Below are 24,209 nucleotides of genomic sequence, written 5' to 3'. Positions count from 1 at the left end.
AAGGCTGTGAAGGGTGGCAGCATCTCTGGTGATAAGGCTGACCAGCATTTATTGAGGCAGTTTTGTCGTGGGTGTTGGGACAACACATTGATCTCCGTTCTGCAGCTTGAGCAAAAAAAAGAAAAACCACCTCCCTTCGCCGAACTGCTTTTGCAGTTGCGTATAGAGGAGGATAGGCAAGCTGCAAAGGATATTAGGATGAAAATGCATTTAGGAGTGTCCAAGCCGAGAGCCACCTCCCACTGCCAAACTGTATGTCAGGGTGAGCATAAGCCGAGTGGGTCATTGCAGGTGGAAGGTGTAGCTCAATTGCAGAAGCAAGTTGTTGAACTCAGGGCCCAGGTTGCTGAACTGAGAAAGTGTCAGTTGCCATCAAAAAGGATACCTGGGGATATCACTGAAGAGCTGAGACGAGAAATATCTGAGCTTAAGAGTCAATTGTTAGACACTGCCAAGCCACAGAAGCATAAGACAGGCAGGAAAGGTGATGGCCAGACTGAGGACACTAAATCAGCCACAGTCTCCTCTAAGGCTTTACAGTCATTGAGTCAGAAGCCAAAACCCTGGTACTGCTTTCAGTGTGGCGAAGATGGGCACATTGCAGCTAGTTGTAGTAATGACCCCAACCCAGCCCTAGTAGCTTCAAAGAGGAAGAAACTGAATGAGAGGCAGAAAGCCTGGGAAGCCCATCATAGCCCCAAGGGAACAAGTCCTTTAAATTAGTGTCAGCCCCTGTTATGGGACAAACAAGGGCTGGGAAATTTCAGAGTCGTCCCAGAATCATTAAGCGGCATGTGCATCACTGGCTTGGCAATACAATCCCATACCCTGTTGGTCTGCCGAAGGGCCTAATAGGAGCAAAGTGCACAGTTGAAGTACTCATCGCTGGGAAGCTGTGTCAATGTCTGCTGGACACAGGGTCTCAGGTTTCCACCGTACCGCAGTCTTTTTATGAGCAAAACCTTTCAGGCATTACGATCAAGCCTCTGCACAACTTACTAGAAGTTGAAGCAGCAAATGGCCTAACTGTACCTTACTTAGGTTACATTGAGGTGGTTATCACTTTTCCAAAAGAGTTCCTAGGGGCCGAGGTAGAAGTCACTACCATTGCCCTTGTTGTCCCAGATATTCAAGCTTCTCATCAGCCCACTATACTGATAGGTACAAATACCCTTGATTTAGTGTACAGGAATCACATGAAGACAGGGCAGAATCAACATATGTCATGGCAGGGTGGCTACAAAACAGTCCTGAAAACCCTTGAACTTAGGCATAGACAAAATGAATGCAGTGACATAGGACATGTGCACCTGTCAGGAAGGGAGCCACAAGTTATTCCTGCTGGCCAGAAGAGGGTCTTGGAAGGATCAGTCAGGGCTCACAACCTCAGTGTAGTTCAGTCTGTCATACTTGAATCTCCTTCGGCATCATCCCTGCCAAGTGGAATTGTAGTTCCAAATTGTCTCCTGACCTTGCACGGTAAGGCACCCCAGAAACTCCCTGTATTGCTGATTAATGAGACAAAGCATGATGTGACCATTCAACCTAGGAGCATTGTTGCTAAGTTGCATGCATTGCAGCAAGTGATTCCCAGTAGGACCAACCCAGTCGATAGCTCACGGACTTCTGTTGGAGGTTCAGCTTTTAATTTTGCTGATTCCCCCTTGCCCCCGGAATGGAAAGAGAGGATAATTCAGAAGTTGAGTAGTATGCCAGAGGTATTTGCTCAGCATGATTTGGATTTTGGGCGGACAGATAAAGTACAACATAAAATTAAATTACATGATCAGACACCTTTCAAACAAAGAGCCCGTCCCATCCACCCACAAGATTTGGATGCAGTCCGCAGGCACTTGCAGGAATTACTCGAAGCTGGAGTTATTCGAGAATCAGAGTCTCCTTTCGCATCACCTATTGTAGTGGCACGGAAGAAAAATGGCGATGTCCGACTGTGTATCGATTACAGAAAACTCAACCTGCAGACCATCAAAGATGCTTATGCACTTCCCAACTTGGAAGAAACCTTCTCTGCACTCACCGGCTCCAAATGGTTTTCTGTGCTGGACCTCAAGTCGGGGTATTACCAGATTGAGGTTGACGAAGCTGACAAACATAAAACGGCATTTGTTTGTCCGTTAGGCTTCTGGGAATTCAACAGGATGCCTCAGGGCATCACTAATGCGCCTAGTTCCTTCCAACGATTGATGGAAAAGTGCATGGCTAGCATTAATCTGAAGGAAGTGCTTGTGTTTTTAGATGACATCATTGTGTTTTCTCAGACTTTGGAGGAGCACGAAGCCCGACTGCTGCTTGTTCTGCATAGGTTAAAAGAGTATGGGCTTAAGCTTTCACTGGAAAAATGCAGGTTTTTCCAGACTTCAGTGAGGTACTTGGGGCATATTGTTTCTGAAAATGGTGTAGAGACTGATCCAGAAAAAATTGAGGCTCTAAAAAGTTGGCCAGTTCCCAAAACTTTGAAAGAGTTACGTTCATTCCTTGGGTTCTCTGGCTATTATAGGAGGTTTATTGAAAACTATTCTAAAATTGTGAAACCTTTAACTGACTTGACGGCAGGTTACCCCCCAGTTAGAAGGAATAAAATGGCAAAGGTGAAAAGTGCCACATACTTTAACTTCAAAGAACCTTTTGGGGCCCGTTGGACTGATGACTGTCAACAGGCTTTTGGTGCAATCATTGCCAAGTTGACCTTGGCTCCTGTGCTTGGTTTCTCTGACCCCAGGCTGCCCTATGTACTGCACACAGATGCAAGTACTACAGGGTTGGGTGCAGCTCTTTACCAGGAGCAGGAGGGACAGATGCGAGTAATAGCGTTTGCCAGTCGAGGGTTAACCAAAAGTGAGTCCTGTTATCCAGCTCATAAGTTAGAATTTCTCGCATTAAAATGGGCAGTAACGGAGAAGTTCAATGACTACCTATATGGGAGTTCCTTCACTGTGGTGACTGACAGCAACCCTTTGACATACATATTAACGTCTGCAAAGCTGGATGCAACCGGCTACAGGTGGCTGTCCGCCCTGTCGACATTTACCTTTAGACTGCAGTATAGGTCGGGGAAGCGCAACCTAGATGCAGATGGTTTATCTCGACGTCCCCATGGGAAACTTATTGATGACCTTATTTCACAGAAAGAACGAGAGCGCATTGATCAGTTCACAAGAAGCCACCTGTCAGAAGCTGATACCCTGATCACTGATAATGTAGTTAGAGCCATCTGTGAGAAACATCTTGTTACTCGGGCATTGAATAGTGGGCAGCAAAGTGTTGAAATCCCGTTGGTGGAGTCGCTTGCTACGCACCCAGAAGCTATTCCTGACAGTTTTGAGGTTGAAGTCTCATTTGGAGGTATAGAGTTAGCTCCTACGTTATCCACTGATGAGTTGAAAGAGAAGCAAAGGGCTGATTCAACCATCAGGGAAGTTATCTTCCAGAAGGAGACAGAACAGATGCCCCCTCCAACCCTACGAAAGGAACTACCTGATCTACCCCTTATGCTTCGAGAGTGGAACAAGCTGGAACTGAAGGATGGAATTCTTTACAGAAGGAGGCAAGACAAAGGCGAAACTCAACATCAGCTGGTCTTACCGGAGGAACTGCGAAGTACCGTCATGTCCAAATTACATGATGAAATGGGCCATTTAGGAGTCGATCGCACCCTAGATCTTGTACGGTCCAGGTTTTACTGGCCTAGGATGGCCGCTGATGTTGAGCAAAAAATCAAGACCTGTGATCGATGTGTCCGTAGGAAAGCAATGCCACAAAAGGCTGCCCCCTTGGTTAACATCCAAGCTACCAGACCTCTTGAGCTGGTTTGTATGGACTTCTTGTCCTTGGAGCCTGACCGTAGTAACACAAAGGATATCTTGGTCATAACTGATTTTTTTACGAAATATGCTGTGGCCATCCCTACACCTAATCAGAAGGCCAGAACAGTTGCCAAGTGCCTTTGGGAGAACTTTATTGTTCATTATGGGTTTCCTGAAAAGTTACATAGCGATCAGGGTACAGATTTTGAGTCCAAAACTATTAAGGAATTATGCCTACTGGCTGGAATTCATAAGGTCCGGACTACGCCATACCATCCTAGGGGAAACCCGGTTGAGCGGTTCAACAGGACCCTCTTAAGCATGCTAGGTACCCTTAAAGATCCAGAGAAGACACACTGGCGTGATTTTGTAAAGCCGCTAGTACATGCTTACAATTGTACCAAGCATGACACTACAGGCTTCACTCCGTATGAATTAATGTTTGGACGGCAGCCCCGATTGCCAATAGACCTTGTATTTAACGTACCACTGAATAAAGCTCAGTTGAAGTCCCATTCTCAGTACGTCCAGAATCTAAAAAAACATCTTGAGGAGAGTTATAAACTAGCTTCGATGAAAACTGCTAAAGTTGCAAGGAAAAACAAGCTCCGTTTTGACAGGCATGTCACAGAGTCCATGCTGGATGTTGGGGACCGTGTGTTAGTTAGAAATGTACGATTGAGAGGAAAGCACAAATTGGCGGACAAGTGGGAGTCATCTGTATACGTTGTTGCTGGTCGAGCCGGAGATCTGCCCGTGTATACCGTGAGGCCGGAAGGCAAGGATGGTCCTCTGCGCACATTGCATAGAGATCTTCTGTTGCCCTGTGGATTTTTACCATCGAACTCTACAGAGAAGCCTCAGCCAAAAAGACGCCCTGTAACACGTCAGATGATGCATGCTAGTGATAAGTGCTCAGAGTTTAGTTCAGACGATGGCTACCTTGAATACCATGTAGAGCCCCAGATTACACCATCTTCAAGGTTCTTCAGAATGTGTACCAACAAGAGGTCACCTGATCATGTTAGGCTTGATCGTGTGAGTCGGTCACCTCACAATCCACACTTTTCAGTTCAGCAGGAGGATAGTGATATAGCTGCAACCGGCTCCGGTATCCCTCAGACTATAATAGACAACTCTGCAATAGGAGAACTATGTGACGAACAAATACCAGATGATTTAGGTATTCCATGCAGTTCTACTAACGCAGTTGACTCATCTCCAGAACCTTTGGCCTGCCTTGAGGGGGAGTATGAGTCCACGCAAAGGGATGATAGCTCACCGGGTGTTTTGAGGGAAGAATCAAGGGAAATGGATGAACAAGCTGAACACGAGGATCGAAGAGAAACTGTAGTTGGTACAGAAGAGGGAATGGCAAGGAGATCAACTAGGCCCAGAAACAGACCAAAAATGCTCACGTACCCTGAATTAGGAAATCCTTTAGTGTCTGTGGTGCAGTCACTATTACAGAGTTTAAGCACGGCTGTGACCAATTCGCTGACAGATTCTTACTCCATGGGACCACAAGCAATTCCAGGGAATGTTTATGAAGTGTAATATGTTACTTTATCAGGAATGCAACGGGACGTGCATTGATTAAGGGGGGGAGAGTGTAACCCAGCTTAAAATGGGGCAGAGAGGAAAAAAATATATGCAAAAACCCCAAAAATACAAAGAAAGGGGGAAATTTATTGATTTTAGTTAGTTTTAATTTTTTTAATATACATTTTGTTTTTTATCTGTGTTGGGGACTGACATATCACTTTAAGAGTGGGAAATGGTATAAAATGCTGAAATAAAATGTAGGGATGACTGGGCCAATCAGAGGTGGTCTGGTCTAAGCAAGGAGGTTTTTTTTTCCGTGATAAAGAAGCCATGTTGGCAGAGTGATAGGAGTTGGGGAAAGGAAAAAAAAAGAACGGGACGCAAAATAAAAAAAAAAAAGAAAGAAAGAAAGAAAAAAGAAATCATTAATACTTGCCTTAAAGTTATTCAACTTTTCGTGTTGAGAGAGAAAACCAGGTTCTGTCAAAAGGACTTAAAAATATTGGTCGGGTTTTTTTATTGGGAACCTTCGGCCTCAGCGCTGCAGAGATCCTAACTGCGATGGCGAGCCACCCAGTGAACTCCACTTTGGACATTGAGCTAAGTTTTTTCTTCACCTGAGGTCACCAACGGTGACTGAAATTAATCGGTGTACCTCTATTATTTTATTTTCTTTTGTTTTGTTTTGTGTTACTTCTCCAATTGTCATTTGTACATCTGTCCCTGTATTTTTGTCGTTGGAAATTGATATTGTACGGAGGTCAGAAGTGGTAATCATATGGTTTTGGGAATTTCTATTTTATTTAAAGAAGAAATATAATTTAAAAGGGGAGTAAACTCATTGTGCCCTTTGGCAAGATACCTTTACTACAATTGTTTTTTCTGTATATGTATTTAGGTGGGTGTGTATGTGTATATATATATATATATATCTATTTTGATTTTTCTTCCCCTCCCTCTTTATTTTTATTTTTTTTTCCCTCAGTAAAAGTGAGGTGTAAAAAGTTCTCTGAAGTCTGTGGTCGGGACTGCTCCTTTGTCACTGCTCCCACCGAACTTAGTACACTGGTCCCTGTACACCTACCACTCGCCGTAGTGAGTGGAACTGGGGTTACACCAGCATCCATTATCAGCATTAGTGCCCATGGCTTGAGTAGCTTGCACTTCTAGGAAGGCACCATAAATGCGGAACAATATATACAGGTTTTGGAGCAACATATGCTGCGATTCAGACATCTTTTTTAGAGATGGCCTTGTAAGACAATGCTAAATCACATTCTGCATGGCTCCATAGTACAAGAGGCCGGGTGTTAGACTGGGCTGCCTGCAGTCATCATGAAATGAAAAATACAAGAAGGGAGAACCCCAACGGTTGAGCAGGTGAAATCCTATATCAGGCAAAAATGGGACAACATTTCACTTTCAGCAACTGGCTTCCTTAGTTCCCAAACATTTACAGAGTGTTATTAAAAGAAGAGGTGATGCAACACAGTGGTAAACATGCCCCTGTCCAAACTTTTGAGCATATATTTGTGACAAAACAATAGCATTTCAGTTTCAACATTTGGTATGTTGTCTTTGTTCTGTTTTCAGTTACCCATGGGTTTATATGATTTGTAAATCATTGCATTCTATTTCATTTACATTTTACACATCTTCCAATGGGGCTGTAGCCCGTGATGTCTCAGAACATCTGACCTGTCTTTTAGAAGTATTCATATTGTGCATTCATAAGTGATAGGGGTCTAGGTGCATTGGTTTGTTTCGGCAGTGTTCTGGTTCTGATTGGCCATACTTTTATAGCATGCACGGTAGCAGACTGCATTCTCTCTCCGTATTGTTTTCGTGTCTCTGTTTCGCTCGTTAATGCGCTGTTGCATTGGGTTTATGGGTTTTCGTATTCTCTCCTGTATTCATTACCCACGCATTGAAAATCCCCATGTTTACTGCATTAACGAGAGTACTCCATAAAAATCGATGTAGACAGAATTAATTAGAAGAATTTATCAATTACTGTCCTAAGAATGTGCTCCTGCAGGGGAGGGTCAGCCGCTGGGTCATAGGATCAATTTGTCCGTGTTATTTAGCCTCTGTCCTCCTGTGTCTGGAACACGCCCAGGATACTGAGGCTGGGCTGCTGACTGACTCAGTGTCTCGCAGAGTGCCGTCCCATCATGTGGAGGGCACCAGGGCAGTGCCGACTCACTGGGCGCGCTCTCTCCAGCTGACCTTGACAGTAGACGCAGCCTCGACGAGCCGCTGCTATCTTCCCGCGGTGATGCGCGTTTGTCGACGCCTTACCCTCATACTCGTGTCCCTCACAGGCACAGGACAGACACTGTTCCGGCTTCACAATGGCTTCAGTGTTGTCGACAACAATGGCACTGTAAGGAGGTAAGGGGACCGCTGAGAGCGCCTTGACAGGCCCAGATAAGTCCAATCCTGACAGTCGGACGAATAAAACATGTGAACAATGTACCGTTCTTAGCAGAGGGGGTCTCTGTGTCAGAAAGCATCTAGCAGCATGAAATTTCGTACCAGAATTGAGTGAATAAAACCACAATCAAATCTGAATCTAAAGCAATGTGTCATGAAGTTGGTTGTTTTTGCTTATCTTAATTAATACTCCTGTCCCCAATTATTTTACCTCATAAGGTAGCAGTACTTCTTTCAGAGATACTGTATGTGTATGGAGCTCTTACTGCTGGTGTGGTTAAATATCGCCAGTCGTCGTCTCTCCCTCAGTGTTAGTCCCATAAAAATGAAGCCGCAAGGCTCTCGATAAGCTGTGAAATGTGCTTGCTGAGGTCCTCCTCGAATGAGGAACAAATGACATCAGTTTATTTTAAAGATTAAACCGGGAAACTGGTGCAACGTTATTTTATTGACTTACATTTTGACTCAGATATAAATCCAGGAAGGCCCAGTCATTGTAAAAAAATTGGAACATTTAATTTGTGGCAGATTGTCCTGAAATATGATTTTAAATGCTTTCTTTCATCTGTTATTTGTGCTCTAATTCTTCAAAAGGACACTGCTGCTTTTTAGCAGAGCGTTTTGGCAGATTTTGTGCTCTTACGGCAGGGAAGGTTTTAATAGAACCCTGCTCTTGTGTGAAGTGATGAGTCCTGTCCCCCTCAGCTGTCTCTCTCAGGATGCAGGGGGGGCTTTCACTGCTCAGCTCCGTGTTTCCGTGCTGAGGCTGTGGAGGAGGGTCTGCCAGGACAACGGTGTGTATGAACCCGCATTTCCGATTCCGGTTGCTGGTCCCCTCGTTTTCCACTTTTTCCCAACTCACGTGGTGCCTTTGAGGCCTTAAGGATTAGGGCACCAATGAGGCATAAAATCCCATGCAAGATCCGCTGTGCTTCGTTGCATATCAGTCGCACCTGTCTGTCAGGTCGGTCCGCTTCCCTCGGCCTGTTTGGTGCATCCCACTGACGTGCATATGCCTCGAGGCAACCTCCTCTATGGTAACATTCTGGACTCCTGTTACCTAGGAAATGTAATCCCCACGCACTCGTCAGGAGCAGTCCTAAGCAGCAGATATCTGACTGCTAACTTTAGCAGCTCTGATAAAGAATCAGGCAGAAATCAGCGTCCCAGGAACATTGTATGTAGCGCAAAACAAATTCAGTTTCCATCTCCATGTTTTTGTGAAATATGCATGAACAGGGACTGAATAATTTATAATTCTCTTGTCCACAAAATGACATGCCTTACAGTCCACACATATATGTTATCATTGAATCCTTCCTGCGTCTGCTTGGACAGAATAACCTTTCAACTCTAGCTATTGCTCTCTGTCTCTTTAGAACTGCTTTATTTTTTCCTTTTTTAGAAGAAAACCAACAAGTGCTAATAGATCGTCCGAGCAGCGGAAGGTGCATTGTGGATCTGTTAGCATCAGGAAATGCTACAGTACAGACAGAGTGCCTGGCTCTGCTGCAGCTGTACATTCATACTCAGCATGGGAGGCATCTGACCATCGCACACCTCAATCTGCACAAGTAAGGGAGACCTCATATTAGACAGCCTTATGGCAGCCTTAACAGCAGGATCTGGATAGAGACACTGACTCTGATAAGAGCCGAGGCCCTGACACTGACTCGATTATAATGAGCTGATAGACTGACTCTGATTTTGATATCTGAACAGTCTCTCTGACTCTAACATCAGCCCCTATGTTTACACTGACCCGGAATCAGATATGACGAGATGTCAGGGTCACTCTGACTGATACAGTGAGCTGTGTTATGCTGACCCAGAATCAGATATGACGAGATGTTATGGTTGATGACAGGTTGGTGGAGAACTTGTGGACATGCCTGTCAGCCCTCCCCAGCTTGGAAGCCAAGGCTCTCGAGGTGCTGCAGGGCCTGGCGGTGGAACGCAGGTGGGCGATTCCCCCGGGTCTGGCCATGAGCAGTGCTGATGTTCACTTTGTGCTTATATCTTGAGTCCTTACTGGATTGAGCATTTAAACACAGACCCCAGGAACTCAATATCTCAGAATGACGGTGATGGAGTCCTCTTTGTAAGAATGTTTCCAGACATCTGCCGTCATGAAGTGTTTGAGACTGATATTGGATTTTCTCGCCTTTATGTCACTATCCATTGAGTTTTATATACACTGCCCATCCAAAAAAAAAGTCGCCATTTGAATTTATATCAGCAAATACTTAAAAGCCAATGACTATAGATCATTATTACAGTCCTGCAATGTTATGCAGCAATAAAGTAAAGTCAGCTGAGTACCTGAATCTACTGAATGGCCAGGTTACACCTCCATCCATCATCAATGGATTTTCTCTTCCCTGTTGGCATGGGCATATTCCAGGACAAGAATGCCAAGATTCAATGGGTTCAAATTGTCCAAGATGGTTCAGGGAGCATGAGGAATAATTTTCACGCATGACTTGGTCACCACAGAGTTGTGACCTTAACCTCATTGATGGTCTCTGGGATGTGATGAAGGACGCTTTATGGAGGTTCAACTCACTTGTCAATACAGGATCTCGGTGAGAAATGAATGCAAATCTGGATGAAAATAAAGGATGAGATGTTGCATAAGCCTGTGGAAACAATGCCATGACAAATATGCGCCATAATCAAAGCTAAAGGCCAATTCAAATGGCGACTTTTTTTTTGGACAGGCAGTGTACGTTTTAATAGATATCCCTGCGTTATTATTTGTTTCAATCAATTACTGTTAATTTGTGCAATCTGTCTATAGTATGTGGAATTAATGTATTGATGTTCTCACTACTTTTTCAGATTTCAAATTCAGATGAGAGACAATTTTACAAAATTATTTGTGCCAACTTTAGTTTACCAACTGGTAAGATATTTTTATGCTGTTTTTGACTTAATGCTGAAATGCTTGTCTTATTACATCCTTTGTTATTGACAATACCATCATTTTGTCCTTATCGACTTTCAGAGAAATATTAATACAACCAACCAGAACAGCCTTGCTCGCGTCATATTGATTGTTGGAAGTATGGCAGCTGATGATGTCATTTGTAAGGAGACTGCTGGTCTCCAGGAATGCTGGGATGCCTTTGCTGTTGCCATGGTAATTCGCCTCTAATTAACAACTGCGTTCTGAAGGAAACATTTGCCACTGTGAACTTTAACATAAGCGCACCCATTTTCCGGAAGGAAATCGGTAGAAGGCGGTTTATATTTTGCAGCTGACATTTCGCGTTGAAGCTGAAGCTGAAGCTGACACGTGAGCAGCGCTGTCAGCAGAAAAGCATGTTTCTCTGTTTCACTGCAAGCTCAAAAAACAATGTTGTGTTTTAGGAGCAAGCCAGTGGCGCTGAACACAGGGAAACTCTCTGCACACTGTCACTTCTGATAATGAAGCTCTCTGCCAGTGCATCCTCTGCCATACAGGTACTGTAGCACCACTTCGGCACACTGGCCAGCCCCTGTGAGCACAGCCACTGTTCCCCTTCAGTGTCTGGCTCAGAACTGAAATACACCATTAACACATTTGTTTGTCCTAACATCAGAATGTCCATCCTTTGTTTCCTCCCCTTTGCTGAATCTGTCTCCAGCCCCACCCCCAAATACAGCCCCCGTTCCTTCCTCACTTCCTTGACTGATGGAATTCTCTTTTCCGCTATGCTTGGACACTCGCATATCCAAACCAGGCCTGTGTTTTTTTTTTTCCCTATTCAGCAGGAGTTTGCCGTCCGCGCAGGACGTGTGTGCCTGCGTCTGTTGAATGATCCTGAAGGTAGTATTATCACGGTGAGTTGGGGGGGCTGGGTGGGGGTGCTTAGGGGCCTCCTTAGCAAACATCTTGTGGCCGCAAATCCCAGAGCCGATTGTAAATAAAGATACTCTAACAGTGATATCCACAGCTATCCGCTGGTAGGCCGAGGTACTGGCATTTGCAGTGCATTATTAATACAGATGATAGTTGTTTAGAGAAAACCCTTCATAAACATCCATCCATCCATTTTCTGCTGCTTATCTGGGGTCGGGTCACCAGCCACCTCCTCCAGCTCCACCGAGGGAATCCCAAGGCATTCCCAGGCCAGTCGAGAGACATAATCTCTCCAGCGTGTCCTGGGTCTGCCCCAGGGTCTCGTCCCAGTTGGAAGTGCCTGAAACACCTCCCCAGGGAGCCATCCAGGAGGCATCCATGATACTGTAGATGCCTGAAAACCGCAACTGGTTCCTTTCAATGTGGAGGAGCAGAGGCTCTCCTTTAATCCCCTCCCGAATGTCTGAGCTCCTCACCTCACCTCTCCCTCATCTCTAAGGCTGAACCCAGCCATGCTGCAGAAGAGACTAATTTCAGCTGCTTGTATCCGCGATCTCATTCCTTCGGTTACTACCCAGAGCTCATGACTATAGGTGAGGCTAAGAACATAGATCGACCGGTAAATTGAGAGTTTTGCCTTCCGGCTCAGCTCCCTTATCACCAAAACAGAACAGTACAGCGTCCGCATTACTGCCGACACTGCACTGATCTGTCTGTCGATCTCCTGCTCCCTTGTTCTCTCACTCATGAACAAGACCACGACATACTTGAACTCTTCCCCTAGAGGCAATAACTCACCCCCCACCAGGAGAGGGCAAACCACCCTTTTCCGGTCAAGAACCATGGCCTCAACACCTCGCACCTCAACACCGCCACCTCAGCAATGGAGTCCTGGAACATGGCCCGTTCAGGCTTCATGTCCCCTGACTCCCTCGGGAGAGAAGAGAAATTCTGCTGGAGGTGCGAGTTGAAGATCTCCCAGACAGGGTCCTCCACCAGACGCTCCCAGCTCACCCTCACTATGAGTTTGGGTCTATGAGGCCTATCCGGATCCACCTCACCACAAGGTGGCGATCAACTGACAGCTCAGCTCCTCTCTTCACCCGAGTGTCCAAAACATACGGATGCAGATCCGACCATATGATTATAAAATCGATCATCAAACTGCGGCCTTCGGTGCTCTGGTGCCCATTTCAATATAATGCTATGATGATTTTAAAAAGAACCTGTTTTCAAACCCAACTCTTAACATTTCATTTGAAAAATTACAGATACGAAACTTATAAAAATGCACATATAAAACAGACATTAAAGTTGTTTTGTTGATTGAAATGCATTGGATTTCTCTGTCCTGTGCGGCAGACTGCAAAGCAGCGCCGGACATCCCGGCAATGCCGGGTGATGTAAATAATGAGCAGACGCAGGGCAGACTCTGTCATCCGTGGCAAACAGTGTTTTTCACCAGAGATTCTTACATTTTAAACGATCTCAAGTTAATTCAGCATTGCTGAGGGGGATGCGTCTGTCCACCAGCGTGTGACTTGGTGAGCTGCTCCTCCGCGGTGCATGACCGGCCTACCTCATGAACCTGTGTCCACACAGAGGGCTGTAGGCCTCCTGAGTGTGCTCCTTCCATGCTCCCCCGTCGCCATCCAGGAAGCCGCGGAGGCAGGACTCGTAAAGAAGATGCTGAGGATACTGAAGGTAAAGATGTGACTCAACCCGTTTGGCTCATAGTGCCAGACCTGGCCTAACTGATCATGGATCAGGCAGGAGCAGGTGTGAGATGGAGGTCTGTATGCGATTTGTTATTGAAGTATCAATTGAAGTGGCCTTCCAGGATGCTGGGCTCAGGGTTTCTTTGGTGTGCACAGGCGCCCAATATGGGCCTGACCAGGACTCGGTGCTCCATGAAAACCCTGGCCGTGTGCACAGGTGCGAGCCGGCAGGCCCGTGCGGAGCTGCTGTGCCTGGACAAGAGTGAGTGCAGGCCGTAATTCTAACACCATATATTCTGAGGTATACTTTTCTGTGCATATACAGGAGACAAAGATTTAAAACACTACGCACTAGCTAGCTTCGTAGACAGTGCAGTGCAATCAAATGAATGAATATGGGTTCTGAACATTGATGACTTGCGTTCTTTTTGAGTTCAGCCAAAACTTTTTGGCACTAGGCCTTCATCAGTGTGTCTGATGAAGAACTCGGCCCCGATTGTCATTTGTTAAATCCTGTGGAGAAAATACTGATGGTAACTCGCTCCAAACTGAGAAGCCTGTGTTTGCCTGTGTCTCGATGCACAGGGTTGGGCGTCCTGAGAAAGCTGCTGTCCAACAGTGACGAGGTGGTGGCGGGAAACGCCGCTCTGTGCCTGGGGCACTGCGTGGGGGAACGGGGGGTGGCCCGCGCCCTGCTGGACTCCGACGTGCTGCCGCTGCTGCTCCGCCTGGCTGGGGGGGACGCGGGGGGCGAGGGAGTGCAGCGGAACGCCGCTGTGGCCCTGGGCAAGCTGTGCGTATCTGAACCCAGGTCAGTCAGGCCCTCGGGGCCAGTGCCACACCTGCCTTTAACTCTGCAGGCAGGATCTTTCTGGAAAAACTAACTAACGGGGGATTAAGTTCAGAGTCTTTGGTATGTTAGTCCCATCAAAAAAAAGTGTCATGAAGTGCCTTGGACTGTGTGTATTAATCTGAGGTGTTTGTTCATTTTCAGGCACACTGTCAAGCTGAGGGAGCTTCACGGTTTAGAAATACTTCATTCCTGCATGAAGCTGGTGGCCTGAGACCTCACTCACTCACCAGCTCGCACCGTTTGCTATCGCAGTTCCCGGTGCCTCAGAGAACCGGCCCCCAGGGATGATGCAGTCACTTCTTGCCGTATGGATGACCCCCGCTTCATAACGATTGAACTATCCCCCTTTTATGCCTGTTTTTATTGTGACTGCTCTTTTTCCTGGTGTTTGATTACAAAATTATAACCGAAAAAATGTAAATGCTAGCGTTGATTCTTTCAGAAAAATGTGAAGACCTTGTATGCTTATGTCATACATATATGCTTAAACATTTTGGGCATTTTTGTTCTCCCAGAGTGAGCAGCTGTGTGTCAGGTGAGAACAGTCATTGGACCTGGAGATATGATGCTCCCTATATAAACCAGGCAGTGGGTTCACTATCAATGACATACTGAGTCCTATATGAACCACATGTTAGACCCAGTATGAATCATATGACAAGCTCCATTTACGTGGTACATACATCATTCTTGGAGGTTGGAGGTTTTAACTACCTCCAACAAAAAAAATCATTTCCCTGTACGCTTCTACCACGACGAAAGGTTTCTTACAACAAAATGAGTTTTTTTTTTTTTTTTGGAAAATGAGCAGCTATGTGTTTGTAATCGCATAACCGTGAAAGAGAGAGAGAGCCTGTGCACACAAATGAAACCTCTGAAAGCTCAGCCCAGGATGCAGGACAGAAACATGGACGACTGGGTTTTTGTTCTGTGTGACGCACATTGCTCAGATGGGGAAATCTAACTCCACCATAAATGAGGCAGAGGACTGAAAAGGCGCGAGGCGGGGTTGGGGAACCGCAAAATTCTGCGGGTAAGGAGGTTCTCGTACACCGTCTCAGAGTGAAATCGGACTTTCCTTGAAGTTGAATCAATTTCTAAAAATGAGAATAAACATATTGCATTTAATGTTGCTTGTTTCTGGACAAATGGGTAAGTTTCTTTAGACTTTTTCATTGTAAAATAATGTTTAATGCTGTATTATAACAAGGCAGCTTAAAACTTACGTTTATTGTTCTGTTTTTAATTCATTGTCATTTATGCAATTCTTTTTTGAATGTAGAAGATTAAAAATTCTTTATTAAATCATTTGTGACAACTCGTGGAGTAACGACACTTTACTATGCACTGTTTTAGAAAGGAACCTGGAAACATTTTGCGACCTATGATCAAACGTCATACAGATATATCTTGCTAAGTCTCTCTTCTTCAAAAATGTGTTTATCGTGAATGAGGAGACGTGACAGATTATTTAATTAAATATTAATGCAGTGTCAGTTTTTAAATAAATTTAACGCTGCACTTCAAGCAAGTGATCACAGCTGTCGCAGTGTGGAGGGAAGGGCCAACCTTGTGTGGCAGTTACAGATGTGTACAGTATATACTGTATATAATTTGCTTGGTGTTTTTTTTCCAGTCATAGCTGTAAACATGCAGGACAACTCAACCTCACAGCCCTGGGGCCCCCTTTCTCTAAGTGCCCCTCTGAGTGGCTCAGGCACAATGCAGCAGGCGGAGCCTAAGTTGGGGGGGCGCTTGTTCAACACGGCTGATGAAATGACCCACCTTCATGGGGCAAACACCATCAGTTCAGGCAATAAGGACGCTATCGTGTCACAAGCTGGACAGCACGTTCTAGAGGATGGGTCACATTTGCTGACTGAGAGTGAAGACGGTCCATCAGGCATGAAGTTTGCCTTAGCACCAAATTTCGCGTCAATCTTTAATTATGAAAAAGCTATTTTCTCCTCAAATGCAGCTGGCTTTGAGCTGATGATGAATGGCACCTTGATGACTGAAGCTCCTCTGTCCAATCAGGGGGAAAAATTCTCTTCTCCACTTCAAGCTCTGCTTAACAGGAATAATCCACGGCTCACAGAGTCCATTACTCCGTTCTCTACAGATATGGGCCGGAGTATGCCGATGATATCCATCTTCGAAACTTTGGCTGCCGATAAGCCAGGAGACACTAAAGGCACTGAGAAGAAAAAGGATGAGAACAAGACCCAGAATGGAGTTTCGCAATTGTATGAAACAGTACATCCCTCAAATGGAGGGATATTAATCATGAATGACAAAGTGCAGCTGTCAATGACCGGGTTGAGCACTGAGAACCCCAAGGGTTTGACATCACTGCGTGAAAAACAATATACAAGTACTGAAACTTTTGTTAGCCCGAGCTCCTCGCAAGACAGACACACACAAGGACAGCAAGTTAGCATTGATGCTAGCCCAGCCCCCCATGTGTGGACCCCCTCTGCAGCCATGGGGCAGGACACTGGATTGCCTGCAAGTGTACACGTTGCCAGCAGTGCAGTCTTGCTGACAGCTGTGTTCAATTTTTATTCCCAAAGACATACAATTAAGGGGAAACAAGCTTCTGTATTCAATACAACACCTACAAAGTCTCCTTTAATAGTCAAGGATCATTCCACAAGAGAGATAGACTTAGTTCTTAAACCAAAACAAAGCAGAGAATTACTCTTTCACATGAAAAAAGAGCAATCTACTCAGCCTTCTACCAAAATTATAGCAAAAACGTCTGACATTTCAAAACTTGTAACTACTGAAACTTTGCAGATGTTACATGTGACTTCAGAAAGTCACAAAATGTCTGGGAGGGACAAAAGCACACCTGATCCATTAAGCAGTGACTTTGTGAGCCACATCAGACATGAATCAAACAGTAGCAATATGGATAATCAGACTCTGAGCCCTGAGGGTCTGGACTCTAACCTTATGCCAACAGAACAAGATAAAACGTCTGCTTTAGTGTTTCACAGCTTTGCCACTAATGCTCTAAGAGCAGCTGCTCTTCAGGCTTCAGCTCCTTCTGTAGCTGCTTTTCAGCTTTTAGCTCCATCAGCAACCACTCCTCAGTCTTGGGTTATCTCAGCATCTGATCGGCCTGCAGCTCCATCCCCAGTTCCCGCTCAGTCTTCAGCACCACCATCTGCTGTCTCCCAAACTCCAGCTCCATCCGCACCAGCTTCTCGGACTGTAATCTCAGTAACTGCTTCTCAGTCTTTCGCTACGTTAGTGGCTTCAGCTCAGCCATCAGCGCCATTAAAAGCGGCTTTTCAGCCTTTGATACAGTCAGCAACTCAACATTCAACACAATCATCAGCTACTTCTCATCCTTTCCTTGTGTCAGATGTACCAGTCACAATGCTAACCCAGACACCCAATGAACTACAGATGGGGACCAAAGTGCCGTTAACTCAATCCACATCAGTCTCTCAATCTTCAGCTTCTCCAGCATCTCCTTCTTTGTCTTCAGCTCCTTTAGTGTTTCTTTCTCACCCTTCAGCTCCACCTGCAGATGCTTCTCTGCTTTTCCTTCCACCAGCAACTACGTTCCAGACTTTAGCTCCGGCAACTTCCTTCCAGTCTTCTACTTTATTAATAACTGCTTCGCAAACTTTGTCTCTACCAAGAGCTGCTTCACAGATTTCAGTTCCATCACCTGCTGCTTCTAATCCTTCCGCTTCACCAACAGGTGTGTCTCACATTCAGCCTTCCGCTCCATCAGCTTCTCCTTCACAGGGTTTAGCTCCTTTACCAGTTAGTTTGCATGCTTCTGCTCCATCAACACCAGTTTTCCAGCCTTCAGCTTCATCAGCCGCTTCTGAGCCATCATTCTCATTAAAAGCTGCTACACAGACTTTGAGACAGTCAGAAGCTCAACATCTGCCGCAATCATCAGCTGCTTCTCAACCTCCCTTGGTGACAGTTGTACCAGTAAAAGTGCCATCCCTGAATCTCAATGAATTGCAGATAGGGACCAAAGTGCCATTACAAACTGCTTCACCTGCTTCACCAGTAGCCACTTCTCACCATTTAGCTCTATCCACAGTCCCCCTTCAGTCTGCAGTTTCATCAGAAATTGCTTCTTTGTCTTTAGCTCATTCAACATTTGCTTCTCACCCTTTAGCTCTATCACCATCTTCTTCCCAGTCTTCTACTTCATCCATAAGTGCTTCTTCATCTTTAGCTCCACCAACAGAAACTTCTCAGATTTTGACTACACTCTGGCCTTCACCACAGTCAACAGCTCAACATTTGTCACAAGCATCAGCTGCTTCTCAATCCCTCTTTGTGACAATTGTACCAGTTACAGTGCCACCCCTGAATGCCACTGAATTGCAGATAGGGCCCAAAGCTCAAGCAAAAAGCACTGAAGCGTCAAAGTTTGTGAAAGCATCATCGCTCTGGCCTCCCACTCCCAACGTGAATGTGTTTATGTTTGTGTTGTCCAGAAGCTCTCATCCAAAACTAATAGCGGCCAACTTAGATGCTGCTAAACCACCAACAATTCCTCTCTCACCTGTAACTCACCCTCCGTTTGCTCCTTCAACAATTAGTGCTTTTGCTAAGCTGGAAAGGCAGAACTTGAACAGAACCATACAAACAGAATCTCTTGCCTCCAAGCTAACACCAGCAAGACAGGAGTTGACTTTGTCCCATAAATTATTTTCACTAACGACAAGAAACTTACCTTTGCGCCAGAGTAGCACTGCTAAAAATAATCCTACAGTAACTCACTCTGTTGCTTCTCTTGAAGATCTTTACAGGAAGGACGGGCCTATAACATTTATTGAATTACTTTCTTTCAATGAATCTGAAAAAGGTTTAATATCTTTGTCGAAACAACAACATAATCGAAATAATGTTAGCGACGGCATGCAACAAAGTGACGACATATCTACCACAGCTGAATATCCTTTTAAAACACACAATGGAAACGTACATACAAAACAAGATCCATTATTCAAGGATGGTGTCTATAATGCTACTCAAAACATGACCTCAGGTTCTCCATCACTGGAAAAAGATTTAACAGAAAGGAACAAATTTCCTTTTAGTAAAATTGAAGACGTTACTAATGTGATAGTCAAAGAAATACTAAGAGCCTCAGGCTCTGTTGCTCAGGGTAAACTGTCTCAGTTCATTGGTACAATTGAAAGTCCCATTAGTCCATCAAAGGATCTTATTCTGACCCCAGCTGTGGTTTTAAATCAGCCAAAGGAAGAAAGAGGCACGTTGCTCATTGACAGAACTGTTACTGGGAGTGAACTACAACAGAGATTCTCTGTGCTTCCTTTCACCGTGGTTAATAGGTTACTGATAGCTGCTCCGGTCACTCAGCCAGCATACGTCAGCAAACATGCTTCCTCGGGGCTACCGCACAGCTCACCGGAACGGCAGGCATACAGGTCCACTGAGAACAAAGTCTTTTCTGGGATACTTACGTCGCCCCTACCTCCAACTAAATCTACGGACCCATTTGCCCATGACACCACTGATCTCCCTTTGTCCAGAAGACACACATCTCTGACTTTTGATATGCTCAAGAAGCGAAAACAAAATGCCGCTGTCCATTTTAGCCAGTTCCCAACTCCTTCAGAGTGGCTCGCTGGTACTCATTCAAGTGTTGGGCCTGAGCTGAAGAATGAGCCCTCGGAGGCTTTGGAGAGGTCCAGCCCCAGTGTCCAACTGCAGCAGAGCACGCCATCGCCCTCCAAGAAAGATGAATTGAGGACCCCCCAGGCTCCAACCATACATATAACCGGTCAGAGGGACAGAAATCCCCCTGGAAATTTTATTAAGAAACTAATGGAAGAAGCAGTCAGATCTGAAGCCTCTCTCAAGGCGAAAAGATTGCTACTTCTTCTCGATCTTTTCCTCAGTGGGTAATTCCACCGTTTCATTCTCAACGCACAGCACAATCATACATGAGCAGCAATTGTGGCAAACGTGATATAACCCATTCATGTTAAGATTAAAGGAAAACTCCACAAGACACTTGACGCGTGGCTGAAATTGTACACACTTTCTCCTGTCATTAAGAAGCTTCACTGTGCTACTATTTTAGGATGTCCATTGTAGCTTATACAAATCTGCACCCCCAAAAGCATCTGATCCTTTTCAACACAATTCTGTGAAAATGCCACAGATTATCATTTGGTGTAGGTTCCCCTAATTGCTTTTGTTTCAGCCTGGCAGAGGTCTCTGATGACATCTGTGGGACAGGAAACCATACAGCCAATGTGATCCTGAACCTGGAGAGAGAGCTCCTGCCTGCCGACTCAGTCCCAGCCATCAGGAAGCTGCAAGTAGTCATCAGTGTGACGGCCAACAGCAGCCAGGAGAACCTGACCGTAACATCTTGCTGCGTCTCACCCATGCCCTGGGCCGGCCCGCTCAACACCATCTGCTGCCTGCTCTCCAGGTGAGTGAGCCTTCCTCTGGAGAGTGCCATTCCACACATGTCCACACAGAGGCGCCATGGGCCCGTGATGGCAGGTGTGATGGCAGGGAAATCAATCAATAAATCAAATCATCACATTTATACAATGTTATGTTACAAGCAGGTTGCTGTGAAGCATTTCATGGGCAATTTTTTCAGAGGTAACAACAGAACAGAAAGGCTCAGAATTGACATATGTCATGACCCCTCCAGAGATAGCGATCAAACGAAATACCTGGAGGAAATCACAGGTCACAACACAACTGTAAAATACATATGGGAGTATTTTGACTGTGCTTCTGAACAACTGATGGTTACTGATCATACCCAGGTCATGTTGAATTTGTGTTTTTTAGAGATAACCAGTGCAATCATATTTTTCCCTGAGTAATTTTCTGATAAGCTATTCTGTGAACATCATCAGCATCCTATAAACTGACAGAGGACAAACAGTTTGTACAAACAGAGAATAGTCTTAGAACAGCACACTGGTTTTTTTTTTGCCATTCAGTCTAAAACTGTGTTTTATCTGTAGATAAAACAGCCCTCACTGGATTAAATGTATTTTTGCTTGTAATCTGATGAATTAGGCGGAAAACTGGATGGCTTAAATTTAACACTGTAAATCATTCATGTACACACTTCTGTTTAAACACTGGGGAGTTTTGATCATATTTGTGGTGCAGGATTGCCGTGGGTACTTACTTGTGATTCGTTTATTAATATTTATGCATGTGTATGTCACGGATATGAATGTGAATTGAATGAACTTGAATTGATGTGATGGATGTGAATTTAATTAAGTTAAATATAAACAATGGATGTGAATTTAATGATCTGTAAGCAATGTAAGCGATAGATGCTTTCTCCGTGGAGGGTGACAGATCATCCAGGCTTGTCCTCACCCCAGTGATGATGCTGTTCACTGATCTCTGAAAAGCATTATCCTGACCTCTATGGAACAGAGGCGCACATAATCCCCTTAACTTACACGGGTGCTTCCATCAACAATATCATTCACACTACACACCATAATCAAAGGCATCATAATGCTTTTCCGTTATGTTCTTCCATCAATGATTTTCCAGATAAGCATCTCATAGTATGCCTCTCAGATGCACATTTGTAAGAGGCTGTCGCCCAGCTCCGGTGAGAAATGCTGTGCCACCTGCAGATTACCCTCAGACCCACGGGTCATCGGGCCGCTCCCAGGTGACCTGTCAGAGAGCACCAGCCTCGCCGTCCATCTCTACCGGGTGGCCAACAGCTCCGTGGCGCGTTTGCACCGCAACATCAGCGCCTGCCCCGGCACCCGAGCGGACTGTGAGATGGTTTGTGGTTGACTGGAGTCCACGGTTATCAGGCTGCCTAGACAAGATCCTGCTGAACACCGGCACAGCACCCACCCCTCAGAGCAGCAGGAAACTAATTTTGTCAATTCATTGATATTGAAAACATTTCAATAGCACAGGGCTGCTAACTAGCTAGCTCACTTGTTTCACAAGAAAAGTAGTGACATATTAAAACTAGTAATAACTGTAATCGCACATTATTACAGATTTTTCTTCACTTGCTCTTTTGCGCAAATGGTGGCCTAGGCGATTGCCTCTGCGGCCTACAGGGCAGGCCGGGCCTTGCTCACACGTGTAGCGCAGAACACAGCAGTACGGCGTACCTTTCTCTGTTCTAGTGGTACTGTACGATGTCGGGCTGGCTTTCTCTAGACAGCCATAAAACATTCAATGAAAAATTTGTTTTTGTTTTCCCTTCTCCTTACTGCACATATGCTGCGTTTATGTCGCTAACCGCTAACCGCTAATCGCACTGGTGTGCTCCTGCTGCGTCTGTGACAGGGGAAGCTCCACTCAGAAAAGAGCCTCAGAACTGCCGTTAACTATCCTGGGACCTGGATTTCCTTTGGTCCGGTACTGAGAGGAAAGGAGGTCGACTCTGATGCAGAGAGCAGAGGTGAGATGGGATCTTTCCTTTTGTACTCTGTACTCTCTGCGAGGGGCTTGATGCCTTCACTTTATCAAACATCTCGCGATTTGTGGACACCCTCAGAGGCAGGTATTTTTCCGAATTCGGTGGTAAAGCCTCTGGGAAATCCATTGACATTCCTACGATTTATTCATGCATATGAACGTCAGCCGATAAGATCTCTGATATAGTTTTTATAAAAATCCCAGTTTTTTCCCCTATGACATGTCCACCAGTAAACAGGAAGACAAGAACTCACAACAGAAGTAAACATTCTTCTGTTTAGGCTTCCACATAAGCCTTCTGCATGTTTCATAAATGTGAGGAACTGCACACAAAGTTAAATTTATTTCTTTAATATGCTTCAAAATAAAACTATTAAAATTGTTTCTGTCTATGTTCTGGCTGTGAATTTACCTCTTAATATTTTTCCCTCCTTGTGAGTATGCATTTTAATCTTCCTCACAGGCCCCGACAAGACGAGCCAGCCCAGGGAGGCTTGGGGTGGGGCTGGCTTAGGGTGGGGCTGTGTGCTGCTGCTGGCTGCCTTCAGCCTGCTCTACCTGGGCCGCCGGCGTGGGCAGGGGGGACGGCCTTGGATAAAGTCATCAGGGAGTGCTGACCAATCACAACCTGACCACTGGGTGTAGCTCCTGGCCTAAGGACCAATCAGAGAGAAGCCATTTGGTCTGCTTCAATCCTAGTCTTCTGTTGTGCCATCCCCAACTATCTGGAATCACAACTACACCCTGGAGCTATAATCAATCCCCACTGACATGCTGACGAAAGGCCAGCTGTAAAGGAAGGCTGCTGTGCCACTCATAGTCCTTCTGCACATATATGCGCTGTGCAGTCATGTATAATGCATTATGGATACCTTCATAATGCATTATAATGCATTCATAAAGTATTACAGACAAGGCCATAACTATAAAAAGGCATGTGTTAAATTTTTAATGTGTTAAAAAGACATCTTTTTAATGAATAGTTATAGTCATGTTTCTAATACTTTATGAATGCATTATAATGTGTCATGAGGATATCTATAATGAATTATGACGACTACTTTATGTAGTGTTACCAAGGTCTGATTGCTCATTTGCTAAGTAAAATTTTAGCTGGTTGGTTATGGGAGTTTAGGTGTTACTGAATTAGGTCAACAAGCCTGGCAGCGCAGATCATTTAAGGCAGCAGAGATAAACTTTAGCATAGTATTTGTTTATAACATTTATAGCAGATGCTAATTTTTTTCCAGTTATGCTGTAAATGTAAAAGAATAAAAGTTGGATTAGTTAACATTATTTGTTCATAAATTGATCATTTCTCTCACAAATAACAGCAATTACCAAGGGTTATTTTCATTAACTTATTCTGATTTTTTTTTTCATAAATAAAATAAGCTTGTGTCATTTTATTGAAAATGCATATTTTAAAAAGCTTTCTTGGGAATTGCACTTTTCATCCAGACTTCCCTCAACATACTGGCTTAGCAAGGTAAGCTTGGCCAGTTGGCTCCCACTGAGAGACATGTGTAGGTCAA

The 24,209-nt window shown here is 44.9% G+C and overlaps 1 protein-coding gene across 6 annotated transcripts in view; it reads left to right on the top strand.

Annotated features, from left to right (window-relative positions):
• Positions 1 to 23,989, top strand: part of LOC111851374 (tetratricopeptide repeat protein 12) — a 35,626-nt gene extending 11,637 nt beyond the window's left edge. For 2 of the 6 annotated variants that reach the window (XM_072701225.1, XM_072701227.1), the window contains exons 12-24: positions 7,694 to 7,763; positions 8,511 to 8,599; positions 9,211 to 9,379; positions 9,673 to 9,765; positions 10,647 to 10,710; positions 10,813 to 10,947; positions 11,178 to 11,270; positions 11,559 to 11,630; positions 13,252 to 13,353; positions 13,524 to 13,629; positions 13,953 to 14,178; positions 14,362 to 22,657; positions 23,138 to 23,989. In XM_072701225.1, coding sequence (XP_072557326.1) covers positions 7,694 to 7,763; positions 8,511 to 8,599; positions 9,211 to 9,379; positions 9,673 to 9,765; positions 10,647 to 10,710; positions 10,813 to 10,947; positions 11,178 to 11,270; positions 11,559 to 11,630; positions 13,252 to 13,353; positions 13,524 to 13,629; positions 13,953 to 14,178; positions 14,362 to 14,431 — 1,289 coding nt within the window. In that variant the 3' untranslated portion in view covers positions 14,432 to 22,657; positions 23,138 to 23,989. Of the gene's footprint in view, positions 1 to 7,693; positions 7,764 to 8,510; positions 8,600 to 9,210; positions 9,380 to 9,672; positions 9,766 to 10,646; positions 10,711 to 10,812; positions 10,948 to 11,177; positions 11,271 to 11,558; positions 11,631 to 13,251; positions 13,354 to 13,523; positions 13,630 to 13,952; positions 14,179 to 14,361; positions 22,658 to 23,137 lie in introns of those variants that run through there. The other 4 variants (XM_072701226.1, XM_072701223.1, XM_072701222.1 and 1 more) reach the window with 4 other exon arrangements.
• Positions 23,990 to 24,209: the final 220 nt, after the last annotated feature.

This window comes from Paramormyrops kingsleyae, chromosome 17 (genome assembly GCF_048594095.1).
Source record: "Paramormyrops kingsleyae isolate MSU_618 chromosome 17, PKINGS_0.4, whole genome shotgun sequence".
NCBI classification, from domain to species: Eukaryota; Metazoa; Chordata; class Actinopteri; order Osteoglossiformes; family Mormyridae; genus Paramormyrops; species Paramormyrops kingsleyae.
Note: the sequence above shows the minus strand (reverse complement) of the source record. Positions and strands in the feature narration are given on the sequence as shown.